Below are 22931 nucleotides of genomic sequence, written 5' to 3'. Positions count from 1 at the left end.
CCAAGCTCTGAGTTTGATACTCTATGTATGTACAGATCCCTTTGCATATCTGACAGTGTTCTCAGAGCCACCTTTTTCTTGCTTTAAAATTCCATCTCAGTCATGAGAGTTATATTGCAGCTGCTATTCTTGTGATAAAAAAGACTGGATAGGGCCAACTTTAGAACCCAGAAATGCTGGTTTTCATTTGGTGAAGGGACCATTGTTGGGTGTAACAAGGCCATTATACTTCTGTGGCTTGAGCTAACTGCTTCCACAACACTTAGTTCAGGCCACTAATGTGTAACTGGCTGTGAATAGAGGCTAATTCTTTCTTTTTCATGCCAATTCCAAGTACTACAACAAAGCCACTTGGCTTCATTAGTTCTGCAAGTTTTGATAAGTATTAAGGTCTTATCTGTTCAGACTTCCATGACTTTTTTTATATTGAGATGTTAAAGAAAGTATTTTATTACAGCTGTGATTTACTTTGGTGGCCGAAGAGAAGGAGAAAGCTGGAACTGGGCCTGGGTATTAAGTACAAGGTTGGCAAGACATATGGGATACTTGGAGCTGCTTCTCAAACTGATGTTTGTGAACCCACCAGAATTACCAGAGCAAACCACTAAAGCTTTACCTGTCAGGTTAGAGTTATTTCATATGTACTTTTCTCTTTCTCTTTCCTACATAATTCAGTTTCACATTGTTATCAATCTATAAACAGTACAGGGAAATAGAAATCCAGCAGGATTAAGTACGTATAGTTTATTCTCCTTCAAATAACTCTTTATGTTCTAGTAAGAAAAAAGAGTAAGCATTGATCAAGATAGTTGATCAAGATAGTTTGCAGACAATAATATTGGTTACCAAGATAACCATGCAAGATTTATTCATATTAAAATCACTTGAAATATGCAACAGGTGCATTAAGCTTATTCTTATGATATTTTAAGGATTGTATATATATTTTTAATGATCATCACATTCAAATGAATAGTATGTATTTGTATTTCTAGAATGATACCAAATATTAACCCTAACTTTTGTGATTGCTGGTAGACTCCCTTATGCTTTACCGAGAAGCTAATAAAATTATTTTATGCTTTATGCTCAATTTGTACACGCCAATAATAGCAATAAAATTTAGATTAAAATTGTAATATTATAGTTTGAAGTTATGATTTAGTTTTATTCTTCCTTTTCCTCATGTAGGTTAGTAAATCTCAACATAAAATAGCTACCCTATCACAAGTGCATGTATAGATTAAGTCTAGTAAAGTTTCAAGTAGTCACAGCATGTAATTCTTAAAATTATGTATATACTTTTCAATATATTTACATCAGAAAGGCTGATATGGATCCTTTGTTGTTCATTAGTTATGCATTTTTTTATCTTTGGTTACTACTGCAGTCTAATCATGTACCTATATCAATTAGAAACTTATTTACTCCCATGCCTTTTAATTGACCATGAAACTGCTAAAGTACTGGTATTGTCTTGTCTTGTTTTTGTATTTTTCATCCTGGATATATATGAGAGAATCCTGCACAATGTTATTGTTGGATTAGTCTTTGGTTTTTGTGGATTGTGATCATTAAAATTTTGTCTTTTATATTTGCACTCTGAGACACTGTGAGACGTGTATTTCAGTAAATCAAATGCTAAAATAAGACAGGGATGGAAGCAAAGGAAAGGTTGAAAATGGGGGAGAAGGCGGCAGGGGAAAGAGACTAAATTACTATAAGAGCAGTGGTATACCTTAAAGAAACTCTTATTTAAATGTTCATTTTGCCACATTTGAAAGAGTACCCTTCAGTGGTAGGGGAATAGAAAGGTTTTATTTCCACTAGCCAAAAAGGACTTCTACATACAAGATACATGTTCTTTTTGTCTCGTTTCAGATTTCTATTTACTGATTACAATAGACTGTCCAGTGTAGGTGGTGAAACGTCAATGGCTGAGATGATTGCTACCCTTTCTGATGCATGTGAAAGGGAGTTTGGTTTCTTAGCAACAAGACTTTTTCGAGTGTTCAAGACAGAAGATACACAAGGTATTTATTACTCAAATGACTTTTCTGATTTTTCCATTTCACTGCAGTTGTAAAGTGTTCTGTTTTTTCACATCAGTACATTGTTTATGTCTAAACTGTAAGTTTTTGATATGTAGAAGATAGACTACTGCTTTAATTGTACCCTTTCCATTCACCTTGGAAAAATAAGCTGTGAAACCATAGTTTTTTATGTAGAAAGATTATAGAAAAACAATTAGCTGAAAGCAAAAGGTATTCTTGAGCATAGTTGAGAATTTTTCATATATATGTATATATATAGTGTGTGTGTGTGTGTGTGTGTGTGTGTGTGTGTGTGTGTGTGTGTGTGTGTGTGTGTGTGTAACAGTGGTTCGCAAACTTGTTCCGCTGCTTCTGCAGGGAAAACCCCTGGTGGGCTGGGCCGGTTTGTGTACCTGCCGTGTCCGCAGGTTCAGCCGATCGCAGCTCCCAGTGGCCGCGGTTCACTGCTCCAGGCCAATGGGAGCTGCTGGAGCAGTGAACTGCGGCCACTGGGAGCCGCGATCAGCCGAACCTGCGGACGCGGCAGGTACACAAACTGGCCCGGCCCTCCAGGGGCTTTCCCTGCAGAAGCAGCGGAACAAGTTTAGGAACCACTGATGTAGAAGCTCATTAAAAGTTACAATTATTTTCCTTGCCAGTTCAATCACCTCCTTTTTGACACGTACAGAACAAAAAGCATTGGAGAGAGAGGTTAACAGCAACCTGTGTTGCTCAGCAAATAGGCTTTTGCATTCTATATTAGTTGTAGATTTTTCAGGATGTGTGACTTTATTGTGGGAATAATGACTTGACAAAACTGAACTTAGAAGACCAGAAAGTACATATCATAGGATCATAGGACTGGAAGGGACCTCAAGAGATCATCTAGTCCAGTCCCCTGCACTCATTGCAGGACTAAGTATTATCTACACCTTTCAGAAGTGGTGTGCCGAGTCTTCATTTATTCACTCTAATTTAAGGTTTCGCATGCCAGTAATACATTTTAACGTTTTTAGAAGGTCTCTTTCTTTAAGTCTGCCACTGAATGCCTCCATGCATTCAGCTGTGCCCTATCAGTGCAGGAGGCCTGCATGAGCTCGGAAAACATGTCATCGTGAGTGTGTTTTTTTTCGCCCTCTATCTGCGATAACCTCAGGGACGGAGATGACGGGGGAGCACAGAAACATTTATCCTATGGGGGGGATAAAAAGGGAGAGTAAAATTTAAGATGATACATTTCTGAGAACAAAAGGGAGACTCTTTCACAGTGAATCAAGCAGTTCACAGCAGACAGCACATGTGCTTTAGGTACAAGGTCGCATTTTGCCTTTTATATTGAGCACCTGCCTGTATGGTGACACGTCACACATGGCTGGGCAACAGAATTCGGTTTCCAGGCAGCCATGGAAAGCCAAAGGGTACGCGGGTTTGGCTTCTAACGCCTTCATAACATGTGGGAATATTTTCAAACTGCAGTGCCCTCCTTTCCCATAGCAAGCAATGCCGGTTGGGTTTTCCATTTAAAAGGAGGGGCTGCGGTTTTCGGGTGGATGTGCAGCACACCCCTCCCCCCACCCCTCCGCGTGGCTGTTCTCAGGGATGATCCCTTTTAGCCAAGTGCAAACAGCCCAGCATGAACGGGGTCCTTTTACCGTTCCCTTACAAAAATTCCCCTATTTCAACCAGATGACCATGAATGATATCACTCTCCTGAGGCTAACACAGAAAGATATAGACCGAATGTTATTTGAATGCGACGAAAACCCAGGACCATTCTCTGCCATGCTTTGTGCTGCAATGATTCCAGACTACTTGCTACTGGCTTGGCGTGGTAAAGTGTCCTACCATGGAGGATGAAATAAGGCAGCCCTCCCCAGAAACCTTCTGCAAAGGCTTTCAGAGTACCTCCAGGAGAGCTTCATGGAGATGTCTCTGGAGGATTCCCGCTCCATCCCCAGACACGTTAACAGACTTTTCCAGTAGCTCTACTGGCCACCAATGTATCCGAAGTCTTCAGGGGAAATCAAACATTAAACACTATTGCTTTTAGACTCTGTACTGTAGTTACAAATGTGCACTCACCAGAGGTGCCTTCTCCGCCTTCAGGGTCGGGGATCCCACCATGGGAGAGTATTGGCTCCAGGGTGATGAAAAGGTCCTGGCTGCTGGGGAGAATGGATTCACTGCTTGCCTGCTGTTCATTCTCCTCCTCCTCCTCCTTCTCCTCTTCCTCATCCACAAAATCCTCCTCTGTGTTGCGTGAGATGTCCCCTGAAGATGTCCATGGACAGTGGTGGGGTAGTGGTAGGGTCCCCCCCTAGAATGCCATACAGCTGATCATAGAACCAGCATGTATGGGGCTCTGACCCAGAGCGACCGTTTGCCTCCTTTGTCTTTCGTTGGGCTTGCCTGAGCTCCTTGACTTTCACACAGCACTGCTGTCTGTCCCTGTGGTAGCCTCTGTCCATCATGCCCTGTGTGATTTTGACATATATATTAGCATTAGACCAATAACATCGATTTGTGTCCGCACTACCCCACATTCGACCCAGCAAGGTCGATTTTAGTGCTACTCCCCTCACTGGGGAGGAGTACAGAAGTCGATTTTAAGAGCCCTTTAGGTCAACGGAACAGGGTTGCTTGTGTAGACATGTTCATTATAAACTCGACCTAATGCGGCTAAATTCGACCTAACCCTTTAGTGTAGACCAGGGCTCAGTCTTCTCTTTTCCAGACTAAACAAAGCCAATTTTTTCAATCTTCCCTCATAGGTCCAGCCTCCTGCCTTCACTAGCAGGACCAAGTACTGATTTTGCCCCAGATCCCCAAGTGGCCCTCTCAAGGATTGAACTCACAACGCTGGGTTTAGCAGGCCAATGCTCAAACCACTGAGCTATCCCTCCCCAATAAAAACAATTATTTTTTCTGTTCCATGCCCCTCCCCTTACTGACAGGGTTCTAGGATACTAGCACTTGTCAAATGAAGTTGGAGACATTTTTGCTGGCTTCTTGATCATCTTACTCCAAGTGGAAGATTTCCTTCTTCACAGGAGGAATCATCTGTTAGAAGGTCCTAGATGTTCTTGACTCTTTTTCACTAGGCAGAAGGGCATGGATAAAAAAATCAAAGATTATGGCTTCTGAGACTTCTTTTTGTATTAGTAGTTGAATATCTGTCAGTTTTAAGCTTAAAACAAGGTAGTTAGTTATCTAATTTGTTGGTGCACATGAACATTTTGCAAACTGATCCCACAAAAGGGAAGGCAGGGTTTGGAAAATTTAATCCAATAATATTTATTTATATATTCACATTCACTCACTCTGCAGGCTTTGTGCAAACAGTTGCCAGTGCTTAATAAATAATCATAATAAATAATAAACTGTTGAGATTAAATCTTAATGAAAACCAAAATAGTTTTTTCAGCCCTACTCCTATGAAAATAAAAAAAATGAAAGGAAGAGAGTTTGTGCATGAATAGTGTAAATCAGGTGATAGAAACAGACATCAGAACAAGAAATTTTTATAAACATATGCCCTTATCCTGCAGCAATCCTATTTCTCCTCTGCCATAGAGGCAGTGTTGTCAGACTTTGCAGAACTCATGAACACAGACTGCCTCCGCTTCACACAAGATCCCAGGACTTATCACTGTAAGAAACTATTAGCCTGTTTCACAGCAAAGACCACCCACATCCAGGATGGGTCTCTTCGACAAGAGAAACTGCAAACAGAAGACTGGATTGGTATCCCAACATCCTCTTTCCAAGAATTTGGCCGAACTTAGCCCACCATTTTTAGATGGTTATAATCATATACAGAGTTTACAAACTTGAGCATTTTTATATTAAATTGGATAGAAAATTTAGAGATGCATACAACATCCAATGACTCTCTTTTATGTTTTACAGGTAAAAAGAAGTGGAAGAAAACCTGCTGTCTCCCATCCTTTGTTATCTTCCTCTTCATACTTGGTTGCATTATTGCTGGGATCACACTGCTGGTCATTTTTAATGTAGATCCAAAGAACATGACGGTGAATGCTATTCTGATATCAGTTGCATGTGTTGTTGGTTTGGCCTTTATCTTGAACTGTCGTACATGGTGGCAAGTGTTGGACTCAGTCTTAAATTCCCAGAGAAAACGTCTTCATAATGCTGCTTCCAAGCTCCACAAACTGAAAAGTGAAGGGTTCATGAAGGTAAGCATTGATATTATGAATCATTCATTAACACAAATGTTTTCTCTGGGTTTACCACTGGACATTCCTCTGCTCCCTGTGGCTGCTTCACTCATCTCAACCTCTTGCCAGACTCCCCCTTTCAGGGCAGGATTCCAGGGCATACTCTCCTCCTGGGTCTCCTTTTTGTTTCTGGCCAACTTTCTTTCTCTCTAGGGAGTGACTGCAGACCTCCTCCCGGAAGCCCCTTCCTGCTCTCACTTCCTGGCTTTATACTCCTATCCTGGCTCCTCCCCCAACTGGGCTTCTTCTGCCACTAGGGCCTGTCAATCCGTGGTTCCCCTCCAGGTGCAACATGTGATATTAATTGGCCCCTCCTGGCTCCTGCTCAGGGCGTGTGTAAGTTGGGCACCCCATCATAGGACCTGCAGTAATGTGATAAAAGCAATTGCTTCAAATACAAATAAGATTCAATATAATTATAGAAACTTTACTGCAAAGTTAATGAAGAATCAATTACACATGTATAACGTTGAGCATTGTCAGTCATTTGCCATCCATAGTGTCTTTGGTTAAGGAAAGAATGAAGCCAATGAGAGAGTGACTTAATTTTTAAGAGCCAGTTAAAAACTTGGTAGCAAAAGTGATAGCATTTACTGGTGCTGCTACTGTTTATAGAGAATCCTGATGTAGACTCCATAGTTATGGTTGCTTTCTAAAATGGGATTAAAATAGGGCTTAAATTCCTGTTTGGCCACTTTTTTCAAAGGAAAATCAATGTGAAATTTCTCAGGGGGTTATATTTTTATACCCTTTGAATTTTTGTATAGTTTTTTGTTTAGTTTCTCTTAAATATTTAAGAAGTCTTTGAAATTAGGCGCCGTCTAAAATGTGTTCATGACCGTCTTACTTTTCCTTGCTCAAAACTTACATGCTCTGTACCTAAACTTGTTTCCTTGGGGCTTGGTTCTCATGAGATCTTTTCTGTCAGATTAAATCTCCATTAGGAGCTACACTGTTCCATCGTATTTATCTTACAGCAGAGAATGTTTCATGCAGAGCTATTTATGAAGAAAATCATTTCCATAAGGAACCGCACTTGCATCCTTTTGTCCCGCAGTCCATTCCCACTTAAACTTTAAGAAAACACTAAAAAATTTACTTACAAAAGACATTCAAACAGGAACGCAGATAAGGAAAATCTTTGCATAAAATTTACGCTAAGTAATTCTTCTATTTCACCGGAGAAATTAGAAGAAACTATAGCTGTTTTGAACTCTTTTGACTCACTCTTGAAATGCTGAGTTACTGTAAATGTGTAGGTTTCAGAGTAGTAACCGTGTTAGTCTGTATCCGCAAAAAGAAGAACAGGAGTACTTGTGGCACCTTAGAGACTAACAAATTTATTAGAGCATATTATGCTCTAATAAATTTGTTAGTCTCTAAGGTGCCACAAGTACTCCTGTTCTTCTTCTTTTTGTAAATGTGTATTAATTTATCACTGTTAAATGAAGCTAATATAGTATTAATTTATGACCATCTGTGACCAGACCAAAACTACAAAAACTAAAAATATGCATCCTTTCAGAACAGCCCTCTTAAACTCTGTTTAAGGAAGAAAAAAATCCTGATTAAAATAAATACCTGTTTTTTTTCATAGTTATTTAACTGATTTCTTTTTTTAATTCCATTGTATTTTTCTTTTCCCTTTTCAGTAATTAAAAGTATTAGTTAATAATATTAAAATATTGTTGGGATAGATCATTTTTCAAAGGAATGACATTTAAAATATATAAAACTTCATTAAAACTAAAATTGCGCTTTGAAAGCCTTTGCCCCAATTTCTAAAAAGTTCTCTTCATATTTCCGCTATATAGCTTCTATTCTTTCTTTTAATTTTGAAAGGTTGTTTTTTTTAACTTTTGTAGGTTCTGAAGTGTGAAGTGGAACTGATGGCCAAAATGGCAAAAACTATTGATAGCTTCACTCAGAATCAGACAAGACTTGTAGTAATTATTGATGGATTAGATGCTTGTGAACAAGACAAAGTTCTACAGATGCTTGACACAGTGAGTTGTTTTGCAGAGATGATTTTTGCCTACCTCCCAGGGAACAGATCCTCAGCTTATGTAAATTGTCCTAGCTTCAGTAGAACCTGTAACTGTTTACACCAGCCAAAGATCTGCTCCCAGAAGTGTTGAGAATAACTCTTTAATGATAGTGAAGTGCTTTGAGATCTAAGACACTATGAATTAGTGTCATCTTGAGCTTAGTTTTTTTGGTTGAAAAGTTTTTTCAAACTTCTCAACTACTCCTCTACCCCGATATAACGTGACCTGATAACAAGAATTTGGATATAACACGGTAAAGCAGCACTCCGAGGGGGTGGGGCTGCGCACTCTGGTGGATCAAAGCAAGTTCGATATAATGCGTTTTCACCTATAATGCGGTAAGATTTTTTGGCTCCCGAGGACAGCGTAAATTAAAAGGCTATTTTAGCTGAAAATTTTTCAGGAGTTAAGAATTTGGTATTAATTTTTGTGGTATATCAAGCATATTATTTTATGATACTATTTAATATAATGACTTCTGACAGTGTATGTAGTAGAAAAAATATGTTGTGTTCCATATAGTTTGTCTATTCAACTCATCAGAACAAGATAAATATAAAATTTTAACTACAAGGATGTTTAATGGCACATGGTAAAAAAACAATTTACAATCTACCTTCTTTTCTTATTGCAGGTACGAATCCTGTTTTCAAAAGGCCCATTTATTGCCATTTTTGCAAGTGACCCACATATTATCATAAAGGCAATTAACCAGAACCTCAATAGTGTGTTACGCGATTCGAACATAAATGGACATGATTACATGAGAAATATAGTCCATTTGCCTGTCTTTCTTAATAGTCGTGGGCTCAGTAGTGCAAAAAAGCTGATGGTAGCTTCAACTACCAATGGAGATATTCCATATACAGATACTTCAGGTAAGTTTATATTGCAAGGAGACTATAGCAAGGTTATAAAATAAATAATCTTGAAACCATTAATCTTTAGCTTTTTTAATAACATCTTTTGCAAATATTTGGTAACTTTAGACATTTTACAGTTTACAGTTGGAATAAGCAGATGAAATGGAAGAGTGAAATGTTTTTTAATGGGGAAAATGTCATTCTTTAGGAATACATGAAGAAGTTGACAGAAGAGTTTCTCAGAATAGCCTTGGAGAGATGACCAAACTTGGCAGCAAAACTGCTCTTAATAGACGGGTGAGAAAGATAGTAGCATAAAAGAAGAGATATTTATAATATGTATCTATTTTTTATTTAATGATGGTAATTCAAAACATCAGAACTGGCCGAGCTGTGACTCAGGAAGCTGATCAATAAAGTTGCTAAGTTTCCAATAGTTGACAGTCATATTTTGCCATTAAGGCTTGATAATTATTGATTCGGAACTGTACCATGGCTGAGGAATAGGCTTTCATCCCGAAGAGGTCCAGGCGTTTCCAATCCCATTCATAGGGAATGGATCTCATTTGTTGTTGACAACCCCAAGAGTTTAATGCATAGACGATGATGGAGTTGTGGGGAAGCTGGGAGACAGCATATGTGTGGGTCTAGTGGTCACTGCTACCAAAGTTCTCCGATCAGCAGTGCAGGGATACAAGCATATCTACAGTGGAACACCCATAGGGACACTCATCTTGAAGAACCATCGTTACTGCACAAAGTGAGTAATTTCTTCCCTTCACTGCTCCCCACACATGAGCAGAGTCCTTCTATCCCATTTGCAAAGAAAGAAAGGGACTTTTTATTTCCTTAACCACAAAATTAAAAATGAACTACTATCATGGTACTGTGTTGTGTCTCTTTTCTGCCTCCTATATCAGTTTTTTCATATTTATAACTTTTTATTAATTTTTCCAAATACAACAAATATACCAAAATGCCAGATTCATCACAATACATAAAGTAAATAAAGAGAATTAGGAAAAAGGGAGGGGAGGTGAAGTGACAAAACTGTTTTCAGAGTCTACGTTATCATAGACTGCTAAAAAATCAGCCAAAATTGCTTGGAATTTTTCAGGCATTCTCTTCCTGTGGAATTCCAGTCATTTGTTAGCCGTGAAGTCAGCCGTGTCACCAAGGCAGGCATCAGTATTAAGTGGGGATCAACTTTTCCATTTTTTCAGGTTTAATTTTTTTAGTGACCAAAGCTGCATGATGGAACCGTGCCACCTTGTTACCAGGTAACCGCCAGGTAGCAGTAGTACATCAAAGAATGAAACTTAAGGGGATGTGCTCCAATTTATAATCCAGTATCAAACTGTTCCTTTGACCCATCTCATATGAGAAAATTCTTGTTACAGGGACACTCCGAAAACCCATGAGCTAATGTAGCATCAAAGAAATTACATTTCCAACAGTGACCAGCATTTATAAGGCCCATTACTATTAAGCTATGTGGGGACCAATATATTTGAAAAAGTGTCTTTTGGTGAATAAGCCATAGTCTCAGGTCTATAGTTGCTTTTTTAACATTAGATACAATTATATTTCATTGATTTGGAGATAGTTCCATATTTAAATCTCTATTCCAAGTGACTTGCAAATTATCAATCTTTGGCAGAGTTCTTTGGGCCAGAAAATCATAAAAGGATACCCCTGGCCAGGAAGTTTTTTTTTTTTTTTTTTATATATTAAAAGTTCTGGAGGTTGTGGAGCTCCCAATGGATCTGGTCCAAATATATTTGTAAGTAAATGCTTTAACTGGAGATATTTCCATGGTCTGGAGCAGGGCAAGTCAAATTGTTGCTGAAGATCTAAACATGGTTTAAATTTATCATTGTCAGTTAGCTGTGACACAGTCATAATTCCTCCATCCAATCCCTTCACATTAAGATTTTGCCACATATTTTAAGGATAGGATTGCTCTGTAGGACGACCTCTACATGAAAGAATGGATGAAAGTAGAACGTTCTAGCAAAGTTTGACCAAGCTTGCCTCACAGCTGGTATTGTTGGAGCCCTAGAGCCATCTAATCTATAATAATTTGATCCTACAATACCTGAAAGGGGGAGAAGGTATACAAATCCTTGTTCAATCTGTACTCAAGGTGGGGTCTGTGGGGTCATGTCTAACCACCACAAAGATGCTTGGCTTAATAACTGCCTCCTATATCAGTTTCTGTGTGACCAGATGCTAGGGCTATGAATGAGGATTTTTTTGATTCCTTCAAAGCAAAGATACGCTCTTGAGGTTTTTTTTTCTTAATTTAAAAAGTGGTTTTCTCAACATTATATGAGAAAATGGATGAAATTTAACTTTTTGCAGAGACAGACAAAAGTGATGGCAACAATATTTTAAATTGTTGTGTTCGTACAAAATATTGTGACTTACCATTGTATTTTGTTATTCATAATTGTGGTGTGAAAAAACTCTGCTATTGTTTGTAAGCCTTAGTAATTTGGCTTATTAGAAATAATTTACAATGTGTGTTGCTTGTATTGATTATTATATAGTTTAGTCAAAGAAGATTTTTTTTTTCTGTGGATATATTTTCATTGTATTTGAGTTCAAATCTGTGCCTTTGGTGGAACTTGTAAAAATTAGAATATTTTTTTAAGCACAAAATCTGAAATGAGAAGCCCTTCAGGTATGTACAATTTGGAGAAACTAACCATTATTTTGTTTTTTTTTATTTGTCAGGATACTTACCGAAGACGACAGATGCAGCGGACTATTACACGCCAGATGTCTTTTGATCTGACCAAGCTTCTGGTTACAGAGGACTGGTTCAGTGATATCAGTCCTCAGACCATGAGAAGATTACTCAATATTGTTTCTGTGACAGGTGAGTATGACGTGTTCATTGTGCACTCTAAGGAGTATGTTATGGTGATTGGTCAGAATTGTAGTCTGTGCGCTGAGGGGTGAAAACATTATCTGCCTTCCGGAATGGTACAACACACTGAGGTGCATACTTTCAGTAATATTAGTACAAAAAAACCCACAGAAAAGCACTGAGTAAAAATTTAAAATAAGCTATGGATACTCCAAAATGCTTAGTATGAGGCACTATTTAAAAGGTGGCAGTTGAAAGAGTAATGTATATGAAGGGCAAAATTCATGCATTTGTTTCCAAGTGGTGTTTTTTTTTATTTATTTTTTTTTATATCCTACTTCTAAGGTAAGATGCTTTCCTAGAATGCTACCAGATGTTGCCAAAAAGAGATTCAGTGGCTTCATATCTCAAAAAACAGAACAAAACTAAATGTTCACTTGGAAATTGAAATGTAACCTGAGCATTTTGTAAATCTTCTTTTAAAAAAAATCATGTCCTAGGTTTAGTTGTTCGTCATTAATGTTAATGGGAGCCAGAGGGCTAAAACTCTGTTGAAATGATTAGAAAACTTATTCCCATGTGTACTATACATTTACACTACACTTTTGACATGAAGCATGGTATTCTCATAAGCAAGCCAGGGAAACATGGTCTAGATGAAATTACTATAAGGTGGGTGCACAACTCGTGAAGAGTAGTTATCAGTGGTTTGCGATCAAATTGGGAGGGCGTATCTACTGGGGTCCTGCAGAGGTCAGTCCTGTGTACTATTCAGTATTTTCATTAATGACTTGGTTAATGGAATAGAGACTGCTTATAAAATGTGTAGATGACACCAAGTGGGAGGGGTTGCAAGCACTTTGGAGGACAGGTTGAAAATTCAAAATGACCTTGAAAAATTGGAAAATTGGTGTGAATTCAGGAAGATGAAATTCAATAAAGACAAGTGCAAAGTACTTCACTTAGAAAGAGAAAATCAAATGCACAACTAGAAAATGGGGAATAACTGTCTGGATGGTAGTACTGCTGAAAAGGATCTGGGGGTTGTAGGGACCACAAACTGAATATGAGTCATTAATGTGATGCAGCTGCAAAAAAGGCTAATATGATTCCTGGGGAGTATTAAAAGGAGTGTTGTAAGACACAGGAGGTAATTGTCCTGCTCTACTTGGTATTGGTGAGTCCCCGGCTGGAGTTCTGTCTCTAATTCTGGGCACCTCAATTTAGGAAAGGTATGGATAAATTGGAAAGAATCCAGAGGAGAGCAATAAAAATGATAAAAGATTTAGGAAACCTAACATACAAGGAAAGGTTAAAAAAAAGTGTGCCTGTTTAGTCTTGAGGAAAGAAGACTGAGGGGGTGGGACCTGATAATGGTCTTCCAATATGTTAAAGGCTGTTATAAAAAGGACAGTGATCAATTGTTCTGAATGTCCATTGAAGGTAGGACAAGAAGTAATGAGCTTAATCTTCAGCAAGGGAGTTTTGGGTTAGATATTAGGAAAAACTTTTTAACTATCAGGGTAGTTAAGCTCTGGAATAGGCTTCCAAGGAAGGTCCTGGGTTCCCATCGTTGGAAGCTTTTAAAAACAAGTTAGACAAACACCTGTCAGGGATGGTCTACATTTACTTGCCCTGCCACAGTGTAGGGGGCTGGACTTGATGACTTCTCAAGGTCACTTCCAGCCCTACATTTGTCTGATTCTATGATTTAAATATATTTCCAGATTCTACAATATGGTGTAATGAAAAATGATCACATAGCTAGTACCTTAAGGTGAACTGCAAGGCAAAAATAACAAACAAACAAACAAACAAAAAAAGTTTTTTTGTGATGTATAAAGAAGGCCTCAAAAGTTTTTTGTTTTTTTTTATTCTTAATCCTTGGCTTTTATGTCCATATTTTTGAGGGGACTAGTGGAATACAAAATAATTGAAGACTAGAACCTGGAACTGCAGCCTTTAGTTGAGAAGGGAATAGATGTTGTTCTTTGAGTAGTGCCCCCAGGAGGTCCACTCCAGGTCTGCATGTGCCCCACGTGCCTTCAAATGGAAATTTGCACTGGCAGTGTCCATTTGGCTCGCGCATGTGCCTTACGCAGCCTTGTGCCCCACACTGAGATTATATAGGACTGTGTGAGTGAACCGCCCTCAGTTCCTTCTTAGCTGCCTCAGCCTGAGATGGCGCTTGAGCATGCCTCTACTAAAAATGTTTTCTTTTAATTGCTAATTTAGTTTTAGATTGTTTGCTTGCTAGTTAGATTAGTTTGGTAGTTGAGAGAATTTGATTTATTCCTCTCCCCTCTAGGGAGGCTTGCCTTCTTTGGAAGGGCATATCTGGCTCACCGGGGTTCAAATGCTGCCTGACTTGCTGGGAGGACATCCTAGTTAGCAGCGGTTACACTTTCCTCAGAAGTGTAACTTCTGTCTTGCCCTTAAATCCCAGGCAAGGTAAAACTGGGAGATTAAACTGAGGCTACTGATGATGAAGCACTCCCTTTATTCTCTCGCTCCCCACTTAAATTTTCGGTGGTGGATATGCTGAATGAAGAGGGGAAGGAACACCACACCAAGCCAATCCCAAATGACAAAGACCAGAAGCTTCTGGACCTTTTTGGATGGAAGTTTACTCATCTGCAACCCTACAATTTTGAATTGCAAATTACAAGGCAATCATGGCAAAATACGATTACACAAACTACGTGAAATTTACTGCTTTTATTGAGCACCTTCTGCCACGGCAAAGAAAGCAATTTCAAGCCATCATTGCTGAGGGACAGTTACTGGCCAGGACATCTCTGCAAGCAGCAGATGCTGTAGCCTATTTCATCTCTAGTGTCAGGAGTACGTACCCCAAATTTCATTTCACTTAAAAACTACTTGCTTACAAAATCAGACTTATAATATAAAAGTGTCACAACACACTATTACTGAAAAATTGCTTACTTTTTCCTTTTTACCACATAATTATAAAATACATCAATTGGAATATAAATATTGTACTTACATTTCAGTGTATAGTATATAAAGCAGTACAAACAAGTAATTGTCTGTATGCAATTTTAGTTTGTGCTGACTTTGCTAGTACTTTTTATGTAGCCTATGGAAAAACTAGGCAAATATCTAGATGAGTTGATGTACTCCCTGAAAGATCTCTGCATACCCCTGGTTGAAAACCATTGGACTAGAAGACCTCTTGAGGTCCCTTCCAGTCCTACAATTCTATGATTCTATGTCCACTAAAGATAGGACAAGAAGTAATCAACTTAATCTGCAGCAAAGAAGATTTAGGTTAGATATTAGGAAAATCTTTCAAACTACATGGGTACTTAAGTTCTTGAATATGCTTCCAAGGGAGATTGTAGAGTCCCCATCATTGGAGGTTTTAAAGAACAGATTGGACAAACACCTGTCAGGGATGGCCTACTTATTACTTGGCCCTGCCTTAATGCAGTGGGCTGAACTTGATGATCTCTCGAGGTCCCTTCCAGCCCTACATTTCTATGATTCCATGATTCTATATATCTTTCACACAATAATTAGTGTAGCATTCCTCTTGAACCAATTAGTCTACAAACAAGTGAATCTACAAGCAAAAACCTGAAAATCCTGTCTGATGAGAGCAAAGAAAATTTGTATAATTTAATTTTATTTGGAAATTCAACATGTTCCCAACTAACTGGATCTGATAAATTTAAAATTAGGAGCAGTTTTTTTATAGAAGGATTCTGTTATGAATAGGAAACTACTCTAGTAATCTGCACACCAGGAGCTATGCCTGTCTGCCAGCACCCAAAAACTCTCCTGGTAGTTTGACACATCCGCAATTATTAATTTTCCTATTTTTATCCTGCCAACACTTCCTAATGAACTCATATTTGTATATTAAATATTTATGTTAAATACTATCAAAAATCTATGTAAGCAATAAAAAGCATATGAAAGTCACATTTGTAAATACTTAATATTCACCATTTCCCAGTAGTTTTTAAAAAAGGTTAATACTATATTGCATTTCATTTCTATGCAATGGAAATACTGACATTAGCAACTTGTCTACAAAGGCAATTTTCTCAAAAAGCAATATTCTCTAATCTCATTAAAATCACAGTCATCACAGAGCCAAAAATTGCTGAAGTAAACTGATCTGTAAAGAGGGCAGAAAGTAAACAGGCATCTATCTCGGTCATGCTGTTCAGACTCATGGTGTGAAACAAGTGTGCCGGAGCTTAGGGTTTCAGCCTAGGATGCGTTGGCTACGTGGCCTACCCTTAACGAAAAGTGGGAGCCCTTTGGAGTCTGGCACTTTGAAGGGGTTCCTCCAAGGGATTGTTTAAAAACTGGGGCATAGCACACATCCAGTGGATATGTGACACCAGGTATGAAACTTACTCCGGGGGGGAATTCTGCACCAAAAATTAAAAACTCTGTACCAAAAAAATTTAAATTCTGCAAAATTCTGCATATTTTATTTGTCAAAATAACACAATATAATCATGCCAGTTTCAATTATTTTGGTAATTTATTTCAAAATATCTGTCAGCAAGTATGTCTGTAACAATACAGACCAAAAAAAAAAAAGATTCTGGTAATTTTTTTTGACCAATAGATTCCTTACTAGATTTATTAATACAGAACTTTGTGTGTGTAATTCATTTAAATTGCAATACAGCACTGTATTTTCTGCACCAGTCAGAAGCAATGCAAAGGCTTGGGGGAGTCAGGGGTATTGGAGGAGCTGAGGGAGAGGGAAAGAGCTTAGGAGTGAATCTGGAGGGTGTTGGGTGTGGATGGGAGAAGGGTTTTTTTGGGGAGGGGGGGATTGTTAGGGCTTTGGGAAGCCTCTCCCATGCAGACCCTAGCTGAACCCAAGGCTCTCCCATTCAGTCAGGCATATCTGCCCCTGCCTGTGCACTCCCCACCCCCATGGATCTTTGCAACCCCTTTTCCCCACCCCTAGGCTCAGTGGTGTCACCCCTCAGCTCCTGAGCCCATGTGCCAGTCTCAAGACATTCTGGACTCCAGTCTGTGACCCCCCAGCAGCCCTGTGTGCTCCACTCTGTCCTAACCTGGTTCTGCTGGCAGAGTGCTGTGATGAACTTCTACTTCTGGGGGAATTCTGCAGCACTGGGCATAGAATTTTGTATTTTCCCGTATAAAATACATTTTGCCTAAGAAGTGCTGCAGTTCCACATTTTGTCCACCATAGGCTACTGTGGCTCCAGAATAGTTGGCATGAATTCAGCCAGCTGTTCTGGTGCCACAGTGGTCTTTGGTGGGCAAAAGGCGGAACTGCAGCATTTCTTAGGCAAAATGTATTTTATGCAGGAAAATACAAAACTATGTGAGACAGAGGAATTCTGCGCTTCTGCAGATGCACAGAATTCCCCCCAAGAGTAAAAACTAAAACTGTATAAAGTTTATAACCATGAGATTTTTGTGTACACTAATATAATTTAACTACAAACATCATAATCAGATTTTTAAGGGTGATAAATTATGAATCACTTTAACAATCTTAGTAATGCTACTTCAACGAAAAATACAACCACAACACAAATGCAAAGAAAGTGGACGCAATAGGAATACATTATTAAAGTGTGAGATTCATATGTAGAATGGATTCACAATGTGTGTTTTGCAGAAGGTGGAGTCTTAAATATGAACTTGCATCAAAAATTCGTGTAGAACCTTGTTACCTGTGATTTAGAAGTTTGACAGTATTTTGAAAGTGTTAACTGAATACTCTTTCATCAGCACATGCAAATCAGGATTCATCTTAGTAAAGAAACCTCTTATCACATTGTTCTCATCAGAATGTTTGTCAACTACATGAACTGATTTTAGATCCTTTTTTCTGCCTTTAATAATATGCTATATTTGTAACCCCAAACCTTGCCTTTCTTGTTAATGAAGTACTGCCTTTTGTTTTCAGCTTTGAGATTTTCTTGATTTACTATTCAGGATACCAATTATCTACCTATTTGTTATAATCATGAGTGATATCTTCCTGGTGGAAACAGACAGAAAATCTCTTGGAATGAAATCATGAAATTTTTAAAAATGTTCTGAAATATATAGTATAAACGTATTGCTGTAGAATGTTGCTAGAGTCGGGCAGAATTACGGTCAGGCACTGTACAAACTTTGCCCCACAACTCTGCTAAGGCACATTAATTCTTACAGGCTGGTAATTGTAATCCAGTGCCTGGCCAATCAGAGGCTGATAGTCGTGGTGGGTTTTGAGATATAGACAGATATCCGGTAGGATTTTGTATTAGATTACCAAATTATATCCTTTACATGTGACATGAAACAAATTTGAACTCCATAGAACTAATCTACTAACTTTTTCCACTTTCTGCTGTTAGGAGAATACATGATTTTCATCTGTTATATAGAGTGTGACAAAAGATCATGCAATTAGAAGAGTTGCTTCCTTTCTCACCCCCTTCTTGGTTTTTTAGGACGTTTATTGAGAGCTAATCAGATCACTTTCAATTGGGATAGACTGGCTAGCTGGATCAACCTTACAGAGCAGTGGCCATACAGGACATCCTGGATCATATTGCATCTGGAAGAGACTGAAGGTGTTCCAGATCAGCTTACTTTAAAAACCATCTACGAGAGGTAGGTATGGTTCTAGTGATGACATAAACTTCCAATAACTGCTATTAAAAAGTCAGCATTTGCCAATATTTACCAACCAAGTCTGTCCCCTATATTTAAAATCTTTGAGTATTGACAGATTTTTTTTTAAATGTCTTTCACTGTTAATTAAAGCAGGTGTACTGTTTATATATGTGTGTGTTTATTTTATTAAGATCTCTACTGGGTGCTCGTACATAGTTGGTTAGCACAGCTATTTTGGGTTTTCATTAATCTAATTTTCATCCCAACAAGACATCCTTTTCTTTGCCAATCTACAGGTAAGAAAGTATAACTTTTAAAATATTAAAAGGGCCATAAGATGATATGAAATGGTGTTATTTTATTTGGTAATATACTTAACAAAAGTTCTTGAAATTCTATCTAGACGCTCAGTAAAGCTTTCAGTGGTTTATTATGGGGAGGGCTGAAAGTATCACCTGTTAAGTTTGTCCAGCCCTTTGCATTATAAGACCCTGTTTTTATTTGCTTAAAACTTTTGCTAAACTTTAATAATGTGTACTGAAATTTTATATGCCAGGTGTCTATCTCAGGATGAACTTGCATGGAAAAATTTAGCCAAAATGGTTCAGCCATTTACAAGAATGAGAGTAGGGAAAAATATGTTTTGCCTGTTGTTATTTAAAACAAAACAAAACAAAAAGTCTGGTGACCTTTTTTTTGTTAAAACGTTCTCAGGTTCCCAAGCTTTGAAATAGGGATGTGAAATTTGGCAAGCGGGTGGCCTTTGTGTCAGGGATTTGCCTTCCTGCACTCATGAAAATCTGCCCATGTTTGGCCAAGGTGTAAGACTGAAAAATCGCAGTTGACACATACTTGTGCCACCAACTCCTTCACCCTTACTTCACTTTAGGAGCTAAAATCTCCAAAGATTCAGTCCTCCCTGAGCATGTTCAAGCCTCTCTCAGTTCCTAGGGCTGACCAGACTGCACATGCACCATTCCCACAAAGCAACCTCTCAACTTTTATATGCGACCTGACCTCATGTGTGTCATTGCCACAGAGCAATTACAGCTCAACTTTCAAAGCATGGGCATGTTCCATACAACCCAGGGCCAAAACCAGACTTACCTGGTAATTACTGCTTCTGGCCAGAGTGGGGCCATGTACTGGAACTGAGGGCAGAGAGCCTGTTGTTCCTCTGCTCTCAATAAATCCATTTCTGGTTCCCAGGCAGCATGGAGGAGGAAGCCATCTGATTCAAAAGCAGAGAGGACAACAGCCAGATAAGGAGGGAGGGAAAGGAGTAGATTGAAATAAGAAGTTTGCTGAAACTGGGACTGGAGTGGGGGAAGGGAATAGAAACCTGGACTGGCTGGGTAAGGAAAACTGATAGCCAGAAGGTTTCAGGGGGACACATTGAAACTGATGAGGGGAAAGAGGAACTGGGAGGGGGAAACACTGACATCATATGAGGAGCTAGGGGAAGGGGGAAGATTGAGAGTAGAAACTGGTGCGGATGAAAAATGGATGGTGGGGAGGGGAAACAGATCTGACAAGGGGCTGGGGGGATGGAGTAGAACTGGAATTGTCTGGCAAAGAGACTGGGATAAGAAGCAAAGGATGGGAAACACTGAGATTGTATGAGGAGCCCAGAAAAGGAGACTAGAAGCCAATGAGTGGGGAAGGAGGGGAGAGAGAGATTGGATGAGGAGCAGGGAAAATGGGACTGTCTGGAGAAGGAGACTGGGAATTATGGGGCTAGACCTGGAATTGTGGGAGACTGGGACTTGGACAGCAAACCTGGAGGGGGAGACTAAGACTGGAAGGGTAAGAAGACTGGAACTGAGATGAGAAGCCTGAGGGCTGGAGATAGGGACTGAGTACACAAGGAAAATGGGACTGGGACAAGGAGCCATGGGTGAAAAAAAGATAGGATTAAGTCAGGAATGGGCAGAAGAGTCTGTACCCTTTAGCGCACACTCCCATCCAGAACCTGGAATGGAACCCCTGGTTCCTTAGTCTCCCAATTCTCTGCTGCCAGAAAATAGCTGTGAAACCAATTGACAGAGTGTGTGTCTCATCCCCCTCCAGTGATGGGAGGCAGAGGATGACAAAATTCTACTGCTATCAGTTACTCTGTTAGCTCAAGTGGCAGAAGTGTGTGTAATGGATCTAAAGGTTCCAACACTGCTGATGATCCCTGTGGATGTCAATATAATGCAACATGATGAAAGTTCTGTTGTTGTTTTTTTTTGTTTTGTTTTTTTAACTAGAAAATAACACACAAACTACATTAAAAGTACATGATTACGGTTGCAAAGTCAAGGTTTCAATATTTAGGAAATGCCATAATTAGAATTGCCTGTGCAACTTCAATTTGGCCCACTAGAGCATACGCATTATGATTAAGGCTAAGGTTTTGTCATGGTTATTTTTAGTAAAAGTCATGGACAGGTCACAGGCAATAAACAAAAATTCACGGAAGCCATGACCTGTCTGTGACTTTTGTTGCTGTGGCTCCATGATTTCCCCCACCACCATGGTGGCTGGGAACTGTGGGGTTCCCCCTCTGCCCAGGACAGCTGGAAGCTGCGGGGGGGACGGACCCTCCGCCCATGGTGGCTGGGAGCTTCAGGGTGACCATATTTCCCAAAGAGAAAACGGAACACCCCAGGCCACTCGCCCAAGGCGTCCCTGTTCCTCCCCATGTGAGGCTGTTGCCCATCCCTGGAACCCAGAGGAGGGGCCCCCTCAAGAGTCTGTCACCTGTTGCTGAAACCTTGCAGGGGGCCCTCTATTGCCTATCGTTACTGCTGCCTGTTGCTGGAACCCTGCCAGGGCCCCGCTGGCTGCCAGCTCGAGTCCTGCAGTCTCTGGGGCTGAAGCAGAGAATGTCAGTAATTCCATGACTTCCTTGACCTCCGTGACATAATTGTAGCCTTAATTATGATACAGTCTTTAATTAATGATCACATAGTGTTTTTTCCACAGGAACCCCTGTCTCATTCAATGTACAGTATGAACCTACTTTGTGGATAAATAAGGGAGGCTGTTATCTGTAGGAACCCTGCCTCATTTGCTGCAGAAATTGGAAGATGTGTAATAAATGAGCATTTGAATGCTGCCCTGGGGAATGGGATTCAATCCCTACCACAGAGTTCCTATATGACATTAAGCAATTTACTTAAACCACATTTTTCACAGGTGGTCACTAATTGTGGGTTGCCCATTTTCTGGGTGTCCAACATGATACCCTAGGGCAGGGTGGGCAAACTTTTTGGCTCGAGGGCCACATCAGGGTTGCAAGACTGTATGGAGGGTCGGGTAGGGAAGGCTGTGCTTCCCCAAACGGCTTGGCACCCGCCCCCTATCTGCCCCCTCCCACTTCCCACCCCCTGTCTGCCCCCCTCAGAATCCCTGACCCATCCAACCCTGCTACTTGTCCCCTCACCGCCCTCCCCAGAACCCCCGCCCCTAATTGCCCCCCCTGGACCCCACCCCCTATGCAACTCCCCCCCTGCTCCCTGTCCCCTGACTGCCCCATCCACACCCCCACCCCCTGACAGGCTCCCCAGGACTCCCACACCATCCAACCGCCCGTTGCTCCCTGTCCCCTGACTGCCCCCGGGACTCCCTGCCCTTTATCTATCCCCTACCCCTTACCATGCCGCTCAGAGCGGCAGGACTGGCTTATCGGAAAGCCTGAGAGGTGTGCGGGCACAAGCTGCGGGGGAGGGGGAACAGCAGGGGAGGGGCCAGGGGTAACCTCCCTGGCTGGCAGGCAGGACGGTCCTGCTGGCCAGATGTGGCCTACGGGCCATAGTTTGCTGTCTCGATCAAATAAGCAACAAAGTGTCTGACTCTGTACTCCTGATTTCCTTCCAGAAATTAGATGTGATGTTAGTACTATTTTTCTATCTCCATCCTAGTGAGGCCTATCACTGTACGTTTAATGTGGAACCATCTAAAGGTCTTTTTATGTTTCTTTTTATTCATTCTGGACTGTCACGCTGTATCCAAGATAATCCTTTCTACGTTACATTTCTCATTGTTGTTCTTTAGTCATTCTTACAACTTCACTCATTTGAAGTCACATTTGGTCTGAAGAATGTGCGCTGCTTCTGCACCCTACACATCCTCATGCTCTGATCTGAGGACATACAGTAACTCCTCGCTTAATCTTGTAGTTATGTTCCTGAAAAATGCAACTTTAAGCGAAACGATGTTAAGCAAATCCAATTTTCCCATAAGAATTAATG

At 40.0% G+C, this 22931-nt stretch overlaps 1 protein-coding gene across 10 annotated transcripts in view; it reads left to right on the top strand.

The window, feature by feature from the left end:
* The window catches only part of KIDINS220 (kinase D interacting substrate 220), a 162577-nt gene that overhangs the window by 50940 nt on the left and 88706 nt on the right, over window positions 1-22931 (top strand). For all 10 annotated transcript variants that reach the window (XM_034766469.1, XM_034766468.1, XM_034766467.1 and 7 more), the window contains 8 exons: window positions 458-623; window positions 1882-2033; window positions 5943-6232; window positions 8140-8280; window positions 8957-9200; window positions 9394-9482; window positions 11925-12069; window positions 18528-18690. In XM_034766469.1, the coding sequence (XP_034622360.1) occupies window positions 458-623; window positions 1882-2033; window positions 5943-6232; window positions 8140-8280; window positions 8957-9200; window positions 9394-9482; window positions 11925-12069; window positions 18528-18690 (1390 nt within the window). The remainder of the gene's footprint in view (window positions 1-457; window positions 624-1881; window positions 2034-5942; window positions 6233-8139; window positions 8281-8956; window positions 9201-9393; window positions 9483-11924; window positions 12070-18527; window positions 18691-22931) is intronic.

The sequence above is a fragment of the Trachemys scripta genome, chromosome 3 (assembly GCF_013100865.1).
Source record: "Trachemys scripta elegans isolate TJP31775 chromosome 3, CAS_Tse_1.0, whole genome shotgun sequence".
Lineage (NCBI taxonomy): Eukaryota > Metazoa > Chordata > Testudines > Emydidae > Trachemys > Trachemys scripta.
This window is presented reverse-complemented; position numbering and strand designations above follow the sequence as displayed.